Below are 12136 nucleotides of genomic sequence, written 5' to 3' on the forward strand. Positions count from 1 at the left end.
TTTTTATGAATTTAAAAAATGTTTTAAATTTGATAAAATGTTCGTGCATTCAAAATTATTCATGAAGGTTTGTGGACTAAAATTTTACTGATTTTAAAAGGTGTTTGTGAAGTAAAAAATGCTCACGGGTTTGAAAGCAATCACAAATTTGATTTTTTTTACGAATTATTAAAATGTTTGTGAAATAAAAAAAAGTTGGTGCGAGAAAATATTGTCTCCTTAGTGTCCTGGAGGCCCATCATCTCGTTCATCTCGGACGGAATGGGGTGGCCGCGGAGCGCCGCGGCAATGGCCAATAGCGTATCCGTCCATCAATCACTTCTTGGCCTGCCGGTAAGCTCGGTTTCTCGTCCTTCTCTGCAACCTGCAGCGGAGGCCCATCCCGGACGGATAAGAGAAGGGGGTGGGGGTGGAGCGGAGCGGGCGCCGGTGATGGGCGGCGGCTGCGGCAAAGGCATCTCACCGCAACTTGTAGTCAATCCCTTGATCCAGTGCTGTCCTCGCGCGCGCGCACGGGGCTGAATGCATGCTCTGGCCCACTGCACTGCTCTGCTCTGCTACTCCAGGTTAGATGCTGACGAGATCATCTGCTTTCTGACAATTCGTGGGCAAATCTTTCACTCTCCAGCCTTTGGAAGCAAATCATTCACTGCTGGCGCAACACCGATGAAGCATCAATTCGTGGGTAATTGTTCGATTTGGAAATTTGGAATCCGTTTGACAAGGTCGTTTTGTTGTCATTGTGAGATTCCAACTTGGTACACATAGTAGTCTTCTTAGGCCCTGTTTGGTCCATAAGTCCTAGGACTTTTTCTAGTCCCAACTAAAAAGTCCTAGTGCCTAAAAAGTTCCTCTCTGTTTGTTTTCAGAGACTAAAAAGTCCCTAGTCCCTTCCTAGAGGTTATTAAATGACCATGTTGCCCCTAGTATATAGAAAAATAACAGTCAAACAACACCATGGGGTGGCGAGCCAATGGATGCATGGAGGGGCATTATTGGAAAAGTCCAAAAAAAGACTCTTCTTGAGAGTCTTCTTCATTTAATCCCAAATACCTAGTTTAGTCCCTAAAAAACCCCTCCCGTTTGGTAAAAATGTCTCTAAGGGGGACTTTTTCTAGTCCCTACATAAAAAAGTGTTTGGAAACAAACACCCCCTTAGTTCTTACTGCTAACTTATATTGTATTAAACCAATATTTGTTAACTTGTATTAGCTTGTTAAAATATCTAGAAAGACAAATATTTAGGAACGGAGGGAGTAGTATTTACTCAGTGTATTAAACCAACTTCGAATTGCGGGCTGCAAACCAGTGGCGCCTTGCTCTTTTGGATACTTTAAATAGGAGCTCTGCTTTCACCTATGGCAGTTGCAACTCTGCAGTGCAGGTAATTATTCAACTTTGAAGGAACCGCGTTATATATGTTACCAATGTCTCACTGAACCGCGTCCTGCAAACCAACGCGCTTCGGATAATTTGTTTAATCTATGCCAAGGTGGCTCTGCCTTTGAATACTAAAAATGTTGCCTTCACTTTTGGAACATGGGGAGATGCTGATTGGCTCTAGCATACCGAGGAGCTGACTACGAATAATTATATGTTTGTGCTGGATCTGGATCTGGATCTAACCTCTCCTCCTTCACCTCCCCCTTCTCCACAGGATTACACAACATCTGGAACCTACTCACTATCCACTGCAGAAGGACATCTCCAGGTAATTATCATTTCTTTTGTTCTAGTTCTAGGGAGTACTCAGTTCTAGGAGAATATCTTCTAGGATAGCCAAGTAGTGTGCTCCTCCCGCATCGTCATACCAGGTTTCCTTCCGCAATGGATAAAGATAGCACAAAGAGTAAATCACTGTTATTTTTTTAGGATCAATCTTTGAAGGCAGGGGTTATATAGCTTGTCGCCGGCGGCTTGCTGGAGCAGAGAGGACGATTCCGGCAGCAGAGGAGTTGGAGGGCGCTGGTTCCTGGTTGAGGTTTCAGGTTGGTTCCCCCTGTACCTGATATCACATATGGCACTGAGTGTCAGCTTTGCCATCATTAGAAATTTTGTTTTCTTGCAATTAAATCTACATGAAATATATTTTTTCACACTTTTTTTGTGTGTATTCACTACAGAAGGTCCAAGCCAGCTGATATAACATGACTGCAGAAAAGATACCGCTACATGACTTACTTGAGATTACAAATGGATTCTCAGTGTGCTCAAGAATAGGACAGGGTGAATATGGAGATGTTTACAGGGTATATGGCTTATTACTTGACATTTTGTGTTTCAACAAATGTACCAGCACTACAAATGACCCAGTTATAAACAAATAATTTTGTACAATGTTTATGTCAAGCACAGGGAGCTTACCATGGGAAAGAGGTTGCTGTGAAGTTGCTTCGGGTTGATATGGTGCAAGGAATTGATGACCAACAATATATCAATGAAATTAGTCACTTTTCAAGGGTTAAGCATCCAAATGTCGTAGAGTTACTTGGATATAGTTCTGAAACACGGTCTGAGTTGGTCAAACACAAGGATAAGCAATGTTATGTCAAACACATAGATAGAGCCCTCTGCTTTGAGTATTTGCATGGAAGCCTAGACAAGCGTCTTCCTGGTACGATGGAACTTAGCTTTAATACGTTGATCTTTTGTGTTTAGATGAGACAAATTTCTCTTTTGTAATAATACTCTCTTATCAACTTGTGTAGAAAAATCTTTTGCACCTGATTGGAGTGCACGTTACAAGATTATAAAGGGCATTTGTGAAGGATTAAATTTCCTTCACAGGTGTGAACCACCAATTTTTCATCTTGATCTGAAGCCTGCCAATATATTACTAGACAGTTTCAAGGTGCCTAAATTAGTAGATTTTGGATTGGCAAGGGTCACCAATGGATGGCACACTCATGTCACGTACGGAATTCCTCATTTTCAGTTTTTTCCCCTTTGTGATCAAATAAATGGTATCTGTGCTAACCATGTACTTTCATACCATGTAGGAGGTACATGTCACCAGAATTCATAAACGATGGCATTATCTCACATAAGAATGATGTCTTTAGTTTTGGTGTTGTGATGATATATATAATGACAGGAACTTCGGATTACTCCGATCATACAGAAATATTCGGAGTCCCGCAATACGGGAAGAAGGTGAGAATTAATATTTTCAGTTTTGCACTTGAGGTCCAAATGAATCAATAACTTATTTGTTTAGTTTTAGCAAAAAGTATAGGCAGATATACATAGTGAGTAGGAACGTCTGCCGGGTATGGGGCATGTACCCATTATGAGAAAAAGCATATATGGAAACTACATGTACCCAACCAGAACGCCTGCCGGGTATGGGGCACCCACCAGTCCGGCGCACTCCTCAACCAGGACGCCTGCCGGGTATGAGGCCGCCGCAGCCACCTGCCATCAATCCATCTTCAGTGCTGTACTGCTGCATCTACCTTGCCCGATCTAGCTGCCGTCGACGCCACCACGACGCCAGACAGCGCCACCTCCCTGCACGCGTCCATCGTCACGCATCTGTCGGCTTAGATAGTATATAGTGAAACTTCTCCTCCCACATAATGTATTAAGCATGGAATATTAATTTGTGTGTTGAGAAAACTTTTGAACAAGTACTATATATCATACTTTTATATTGTCCATCTCAAATTATATCTCTATATTCCGGGCTTTTAGGTACATACCGATTGGAAGAATAGGATAGAAGCCACATCGGACTGCCCATCAGAGGAATTACATCAAGTGCAGACGTGCATCGACACAGCCATGTGTTGTGTGGAGCCTGATAGAAACAATCGACCCACTATTGCAGAAGTCCTGGATATCCTGAACAAGACGGAAACTCATATTCCCAAGAGACAGGTATGATCATCCAGTCTGCTGGAAATAATCCAAAGTTGCATGCCTATTTGACAGACCGCACTCAGATATGATGTGCGTACTTATTGCAAACAAAATGAAAGCTAAAAAACATTTAATTTACAATTGGCAGATATTTGTTTGGGTTCACGGACTAGTAGCAGTTGTAGATTTTGTAACTCCTTTTCGGATGCAAAGCTTACTCTTTGCATCTTTTGGATTCTTCACACTTTAATCTTTTTGTTTTGATTTCAACCCCGGAGGGGGAGGGGGGGGGGGTGGAGAACTTCCCCGCTTGAATCTTTTATACCCTATCACCGGGGCAAACCGCCCAAGTTTAGTCTATTTAGAACAAACTTCAGTTCAGTTCCGTCTAAGACTAGGCGGAAAAAGTAGAACACACGCTCAAAATCTTGCCTTGTATCATGATAGTGATTGGTGGTGTCTATGCCGTACGAGGGACCCTAATATAATGGGCTTTAAGGGATAATTTGACCTGGATGCCGAGGCTGTTTGAAATAATTCAAAAGTTGCATCCTAGCTGATTTTGAGTTAAGAAAACACGAGGTTTCCATATTGTGTTTGGCTTGGATGCCATATATGAGTTTAATTGTGTGTGGCTTTAGTTGTGTATAAGGACTACTAGTACATGCATGATGGATTAGCATGCCATGTTAATTGAGTCATTGTAACTTGGTTGCTGTAAATAAAAGAGAAGGCCCATGCGATAGCAACAAGGCTGGAAAAGAAAATCAACCATGACTCTGTGTTGTGTTCGTGATCTTCTAGAGAGTTTTTCAATCTTGTTCATTTTCACATGGTAGATGTACTTCTTTTTTTGAAAAGTAGAAAAAAGCCCAGCCTCTGCATCGAGTAATGCATGCATCAATCTTTATTACAGAAGTATCATTCCATGTACTTACATGCAAAAAATTGATGCAGTTGAAGACGATGCAAGATGAACTGGACAATATCACAAATAAAATTTTCAATTGCATGCCAAAAGATAGCGTTAACATAAATGCCCAGCAAGTTCCAAACAGGGAAACATCAGATGTGGAGCAAACATTAATCCTTGGAAGGACTGAAGAAAAACATAACATATGGTCTATGATTGAAGCTACATCGACGTACTGATGCGAGGAATTACATCAGGTGAAGGGGTGCATCAAATTAGCAATAGGTTTTATCACATCTCTGAAATTTTTACATGCCGCGCAATCTTTTTCATGAAATTAATGTAACATGTTAAAACTATGTGGTTCTATAAATTTTCTCATGCCAATAGTAGTGTATAAAATAACAAACCCTTTTTTTTGTTTGACATGTATTTGTTTTGTAGCTGCAAATGGATCGAGCTATTACACTACAAAATGAACTAGAGAGTATGCTAACTGATGAGAGCGCTGAACCAAAGCGCATAGCATTATCACTTCTTGAGATCATCACCAACGGTTTCTCTGATGATGAAATCATTGGCAATGGCGGGTTTGCCAGGGTTTATAAGGTATGAATATGATAATACTCAGTTGCCTTTGTGTTGATCACAATTTATCTGAAACTTGATTTGATGCTGGAAAATCATGTTGCGGTTATAGGGAATGCTTCGCAATGGCATGATTGCTGTAAAGAAGCTTCTCGTAACAATTGATATTGACGAGAATAAATTTATAGAAGAGGTTCGTTGTTTGATGAATGCAAAGCACAAAAATATAGTACGGTTCCTAGGATATTGCTCCGAGTCACAAGGTGAAATGCTGAACTTCAATGGAAAGTTGGTCTTGGCCGATTTATGGCAAAGGGTTCTATGCTTTGAATATATATCCGAAGGGAGTCTTGAGAAGAAAATCAACGGTAGGATGATGTTGCATGTATTTGGTTCAAGTATCCACGTCTTCAACGTTCAAAAAGTTCAATGACAAAGGACTTCCAGTATCTCAAATACTAAACCAATTTTGTACTCTCTTGTTTTATAGATGCATCATGTGGACTTGAATGGAGTAAGCGCTATGAAATTATCAATGGAATTTGTGACGGTTTATATTATCTTCACCAAAACCGCATCGTTCACTTGGATCTTAAACCTGCAAACATATTGCTAGATCGTAATATGATGCCAAAAATTGCTGATTTTGGCCTCTCAAGACGCTTATGTGAAGGTCAAAGCAAGATTATTACTTCAAACTTTACCGGAACTATGTAAGTATGATGTGATCTTGGAAGCTCTTTTTTTTCATGTATGAGAGAATATATCTTTTTCTTCACTAACTGATTATATTATATAAATAATCATGCAGGGGTTATATTGCACCGGAATACTGGTGTGGGCAGATCGCATTGAAGTGTGACCTATATAGTCTTGGTATTATAATCATAGAGATACTAACAGGAGCGAAGGGATGTCCCAATATTGACGATGTAAGATGTGTTCAGCCAATAATAAAGGCTTGATTTCGAAATTATATTTTGTGTGCGGTTCTCCTATTTATACATAGCACATAATGTTACTCTTTGATCACGTAGTAGTCCAAAACCTAAATTAGCTGCAAAAAAATCAAGCGTATTTTCTCCTGGTATATATCATAGGATTAGTGATTTGTAGCCATAATGGATCTACTGTGTTATCATCACCAATATTAGAACTGTAACATGTTACCGTAGTGGGGTGTGCAAATTGTTCTTCCGTGCTACTCCCTCCGTTCCAAATCACTCGTCGTGGTTTTAGTTCAAATTTGAACTAAAACCACGACGAGTAATTTGGAACGGGGGGAGTACTATTTGAGTACAAACTAAGTGAAACGGGTCTGGTAAATTTAGTGGGTTGCTATACATATACCATTGTCTACATAAATTGCTCCTTGTTTGTCAGTTTTGATATAATTTTATGCCTCCTCTTTTAAAAATAATGATATATACTTTTATGCTCTTTTTGGAAAAAAAAATCACTCTGCTTTACATGAAGATGCACCAACCCTCTCCTTTTTATAAATCATAATGCCTGATGGTAATTTCACAGGTACTTAATAGTTGGAGGAATAGGTTGGAGAAAACAGAGAGAGAGACACAACTAGTACAGTTACGAGCATGCGCTGAGATAGCAATTGAGTGCACTGCGTATAACCCAGCGGAAAGACCAGATATAGTGCGTATAATTGATAGGCTCCGTGCAACAAAAAGTACTGAGGAGTCTGCTGCTTCTTCGCACAAAGGTCAGGAATCTCTTTGAGACTCAAGTGCAAGAGGGTTGAAGCACGATTCTTGCACCAGGACACTGGACCATCAGGCCACAGCTAGCTTACATAGCAGCTTCTTCAGCCTTTAACTCATCAAGGATCTATCATATTCCCAGGAACTACAATTTTCGAGCTCATCATCAGGCAAAACTTGCACTAAAGCTTAAAAATAGAACATTTAGCTTCAGGTGCTTAGCTTCAGGCAATGATACATGCCTCATTGCTCATGTAATGGTGCAATCTCCAGTGCTGCAATGCACATTTGTACATGTACGTTGTTGCTAGATCAATAAAATATTATGTGTTCAAAAAAACACACACCCTCCCCTCTGTACCTGACCACCTCACGTGAGATTCTCCAACACTTCTCCCTCAAATCACTGTTCTTGTCTGAGTGTGGATGCGTGACAGCAGTACCGCTCTCAAGGAATTTGAGATCAAGTACTGCAAGGGGATCAGATCTTTGTCTGATAGCATGTGGCAGCTGACTAGGCCTTGTTTAATGGAGTGGATAAGTTGCAAAAGCTGAAGCATTAGCCCAAACAAACAGGGTCTAAGCTTGCTCACGTGAGAGACGTAGAGGTATGTGCCTGTCAAGCTTGCTTTTATTCTCGGACTGACTAGTGAGTACTGAGTACTCTTTAACCCAAATATGCACATGTTTTTTTTTGAAGCCCAGAACCGTAGAACAATCGTTCTACGGTATATTTTCATTAATATATAAAATAAAAGGTACAAAAGACCAGCAAGTATGGATCAACCTACTCCAGTTTTCTCTAACATAGGAGTCTAATTAAAAGTTATTTAACACCCACTGTTTGAAATTAGTGGAGTGTTTATCTTTGATCTTGTGCTGGAAAAGAAGTAGCTCTGCTTTGAAAGAGATCTTCCAAGTCTGTGGACTGTGGTGGATGTTTCTGAAGACCTTTCCATTTCTCTGAGTCCAAATGACCCAGCATCCAATCATAGTTACTTCCAGAGCAAAATCCTTCGGCAAGAGCCTTGTTGCAAGCATGGAATCTTCAGACACTGATGTGCCCCTGAGTCTGTTGGGAATTATCTGATCCAGCAAGCATTCGCAAAATCACAGCCCCACAACATGTGCATCAAGGTTTCATCGCAGCCAATTGAGCATGAGGGACAAGTTTTATCATCCGGGTGCATTCCCCTCCTTATAAGCATGTCCCTAGTGTTGACTCAATCATGAGCTATTAGCCAAAAGAAGATTTTATGCTTGAGCCTGCTAGTGCTTTTCCAGATGAAATTGAAGAAGGGGTGTTCTTCATGAGTGTCAACAATTGCCTTGTACATTTTCATAGAGGAATATTTCCTGTGGTGCTTATTATAGATCCATCTATCTTTCTCTTGGCTGTCCAAAATAGGAAGAGTAGACTCAATTTCTGTGAGCTGTTCATAGGCCAGATTTGAGAGTGGCAGGTTGAAAAGATCAGTGTGGTTGGGAGTTTCCACAAAAGATTGGAGGGTGATTTTGTCATCCTTTGCAAAGGAGTGGAGTTGAGCCAACTGTTCCTTTAGAGGGGTGGTGCTCCATGTGTCAGTCCAGAAAAGAATGGAATCCCCAGAGTGAGCTGAGCATGTGGAAACTCTTTTGAATTTAGGCAGAAGTTTCAGGTGGGCTTTCCACCAGAAGGAGCCCTGCTGGGTAGTTGTTGGTGGGGTTTCACTGTAATATGTTTCCCAGATTAGGTTGACCCAGGGGATATTCTCCCTATTAACGAACTTGTAGATATTTTTCATGAGCAGTGCCTCATTGTGGGTTTTAACATCCAAAATCCCAAGCCCTCCCTGCTTCTTGGGCCTGCAAACCTTGTCCTAGGCAACTAGGCAGATACCTCTATGCTCTTCACCAAATTTTCTCCAGAGAAAGTTTCTGAGATATTTGTTAATCTGATCTATAACCCCAACTGGCAGTGATAGGGTGCACATGTAAAAGATTGGTAGTGCAGCAAAGGCAGACTTGATGAGCAAAATTCTTCCATCATATGAGAGCATTGTAGAGCAGCCTGTGAGTCTTCTCTCAATCTGTTGCATAATAGGGTGAAAATCTTCAATCTTTGGCTTGGATACACCCATTGGCAATCCTAGGTAAGTGAAGGGAAAGCTTCCCCGTTGACACCTCAAGATGTTTAAAATGGCCTGGAGGTTGCTTTCAGTTACATGAATGGGTACCAGAACTGACTTGTGATAATTGACTTTCAATCCAGTGAAATCTGCAAAGTGTAGCAAGAGGTTTTTGACTTGATTGATTTGACATGCACTTGCAGGGAAAACCAAAATGGTATCATCGGCATATTGAATGACAGGGAAGTCAGGACATGAAGTGTGTTGCAGAGGTGAGTGGATGAGATTGTTGTTCATTGCTGCATTCAGTATAGATTGAAGAAGATCAGCAGCCAGTACAAATGCAGAGGAGACAGTGGGTCTCCCTTCCTGACACCTCTTTTGCAGTGAAAGACTTTCCCAGGAACACCATTGAGGAGAACAGAGGATGTACCAAATTTGAAGATTTTGTCCATCCAATTAACCATTTATCCCCAACGCCTCAGGCCTTGAGAATTTCCAGAATAGTGGAATGTTCAATGAGATCAAAAGCCTTTTCAAAATCTAGTTTGAGAATTAGAATTCGCTCTTTGGACACATGACACTGATGAGAATATTCGAAAGCCCATGCAAGACAGTCTTGGATTGTTCTGCACTTGAGAAAGCCATACTGGTGCGGATGAACCAAATTGAGGATCACCTTTTGTAGCCTGTTTGCAAGAAGTTTGGTAATGATCTTGATGGAGCAGTTTAAAAGAGATATTGGCCTGAAGTCATTTGCAGTAATTGGGGCATCCTTCTTAGGAATCAGAGTGATGAACGAAGCATTGATGCTCCCAAGCTGGCAGTTCCCTTGATGAAAATCTTCAATGAGCCTGTAAAAATCCGCAGAAATAATATGCCAGCAAGCCTTTATGAAATTTCCATTGAAACCATCTGGCCCAGGGGCTTTATTTGTGGGCATCTCTTTTATTACTGCATCAATTTCTTGCTTGGAAAATGGCTCTTCTAGGCATAGCAAATCATCTCTTCTGGTGAGAAAATCTTGCAAATGTAAGGGGTTATTGGTGGTACTGGATTACCCAAGTCTCTCTTTAAATGCTGTTCTGAGAATGGTAGCTTTGGCAGTGTGCTCAGTAAATTCATTGTCTGACTCATCTTGTAGGACTGTGATGTGATTTTGCCTGTATTTCAAAGTTGCTTTGGCCTGAAATTTTTTAGAATTTTCATCCCCAAACTTCACCCATTTAGTGGTAGATCTTTGTTTCCAATAAGTTCTCTGATAATCTAGGAATTTCAGAAGATGGACTTTTAATATCTCTCTGCCATTGAACTCCACAGTAGAAAGCATTCGAAATTCCTCAGTGGTGTCCCAGAAGGCAATTAAATCATTGGAGGCATGAATTATGGCAGCAAGATTAGAGATGGACTTGGACCAGATTTTTAAGCCCTTTCTAAACCTTTCGAATTTTGCAGTGATGATTTTGGCAGAATCATGTTCATCCACTTGTTGATGCTAGATCCTTTCCACCACTGCCTGAAAGTCAGGATGTTCAAGCCAGAAGTTTTCAAACCTGAAAATGTTGGATTTTGGAATGGGTGTGCCAACTTTGATGACACAGGGAGTGTGATCTGAGACAGGTTTTGAGAGAGGAAGAACTAGAGTATTGGGATAAGATGTTGTCCAATGCTCTGAAGTGAAGACCCAGTCAAGCTTTTCCAATAGACTACTAGGAAATAAACTGCACTGCTAGCCACTACGACCATGACCAGTCCGTGTTCACTAGTCGGAGCGAGATACGACTTGAGGCGGTGTTTCCACCATTGTTCCTAGTTTCTTTTTCTGTTTTTGTTTTCGTTTTTCATGGGGTTTTCTTTGTTTTTTCTCCATTTTTACTGGTTTTTCTCTTTTCTAGAGCTGCCCTGACACGAGATTGGTCATTGCTTTTGTCGCTAAACAGGTGGTTGGAGACATCCAGAAAGGTGGGCATGGAAACAATGGAGCAATTATTAGCGAGATCAAGTTATACGTGTCGTCTTTTGCCTTTATTTTAATTTTGAAGGTCATGCCGACAATGTTGAAGCACATACTTTAGCCAAGTTTTCACTTTCACTAGGTCTGGGACGTCATATTTGGCTTGGTCAATCCCATGATCAGAACTGTATACCACATTCTATGGTGTTTAATGAATACAACTTGGTTTACCCCTCAAAAGGTCTCTATACATGTTTTTTTAATGCATGGTCAACATTTTTTCTATACATATTTATCAACTTTGAAATGCTTGATTAACATTTTTCAAACACTTATTCAACATTAAATGCCTGATTAACATTTTTATATACATGATAATTTTTTAACCATTTTTAATACATGAACAACATTATTTCTATACACATTTAACCTTTTCCAAAAGCTTGACTAATATTTTTCAAGTACTTGTTATTTCAAATGCTTGATTAATGGTTTTATATACATGATCAATTTTTTTCATCATTTTTTAATACATGATCAACATTTTCTATATACACATTAAAATTTCTTAAGTGGTTTGTTAAAAAAATTCAAATACTTGTTCAACATTTCTTTCAAAATGCTTGATTAACATTTTTATATACATTATAAAAAATTACATCATTTTCTTAATATATGATCAACAATTTTTTTTCTATACATGGTCAACATTTTTTATTTACACATTTAACATTTTTTCAATGCATGATTAACATTAATCAAAATATTATGTAAAAGTATATATTTTTAACATGTATGTTTACAATTTTAAGAAGTGTAAACAAAGTTAAAAATAAAAATAAAAAAGAAAAACTGAAAAAGAATGGGGATGTGTCCTCCAGCGTACCTGGGTCAGCCCATCTAGAGCTGCCCTTAATGTGAGATTGGTCATTGCTTCTGACGCTAAAACAGGTGTCTGGGGACATCCATAAAGACGGGCAAGGAAACAATG

At 39.9% G+C, this 12136-nt stretch overlaps 1 protein-coding gene across 3 annotated transcripts; it reads left to right on the forward strand.

Moving 5' to 3' along the window:
- Window positions 1-429: 429 nt before the first annotated feature.
- Window positions 430-7417, forward strand: LOC119306993 (putative receptor-like protein kinase At4g00960). Of its 3 annotated transcripts, XM_037583070.1 has the most exons (13): window positions 1395-1711; window positions 1873-1988; window positions 2124-2249; window positions 2356-2614; window positions 2709-2913; window positions 3000-3153; window positions 3694-3879; window positions 4819-5031; window positions 5219-5383; window positions 5475-5730; window positions 5853-6075; window positions 6174-6294; window positions 6893-7417. In XM_037583070.1, the coding sequence occupies exons 9-13, from the start codon at window positions 5225-5227 to the stop codon at window positions 7100-7102; spliced, it is 969 nt and encodes a 322-aa protein (XP_037438967.1). In that variant the 5' UTR covers window positions 1395-1711; window positions 1873-1988; window positions 2124-2249; window positions 2356-2614; window positions 2709-2913; window positions 3000-3153; window positions 3694-3879; window positions 4819-5031; window positions 5219-5224; the 3' UTR covers window positions 7103-7417. The 3 variants fall into 3 exon arrangements, with proteins under 3 accessions (XP_037438966.1, XP_037438965.1, XP_037438967.1); XM_037583069.1 differs by lacking the exons at window positions 5219-5383; window positions 5475-5730; window positions 5853-6075; window positions 6174-6294; window positions 6893-7417 and adding an exon at window positions 430-566 and having other exon boundaries at window positions 1658-1711; XM_037583068.1 differs by lacking the exons at window positions 5219-5383; window positions 5475-5730; window positions 5853-6075; window positions 6174-6294; window positions 6893-7417 and having other exon boundaries at window positions 1385-1711.
- Window positions 7418-12136: the final 4719 nt, after the last annotated feature.

Source organism: Triticum dicoccoides, chromosome 5B (genome assembly GCF_002162155.2).
Source record: "Triticum dicoccoides isolate Atlit2015 ecotype Zavitan chromosome 5B, WEW_v2.0, whole genome shotgun sequence".
In the NCBI taxonomy this organism is placed as follows: domain Eukaryota; kingdom Viridiplantae; phylum Streptophyta; class Magnoliopsida; order Poales; family Poaceae; genus Triticum; species Triticum dicoccoides.

What these genes read in the sequence shown, in the direction of transcription:
- LOC119306993 (XM_037583069.1), top strand. Translation starts at nt 2,148, where the DNA reads ATGACTGCAGAAAAGATACCGCTACATGACTTACTTGAGATTACAAAT. An exon ending in GGATGGCACACTCATGTCAC is followed by an intron (nt 2,914 to 2,999) that starts GTACGGAATTCC and finishes CATACCATGTAG; the next exon opens with GAGGTACATGTCACCAGAAT. An exon ending in CTCATATTCCCAAGAGACAG is followed by an intron (nt 3,880 to 4,818) that starts GTATGATCATCC and finishes AAATTGATGCAG; the next exon opens with TTGAAGACGATGCAAGATGA.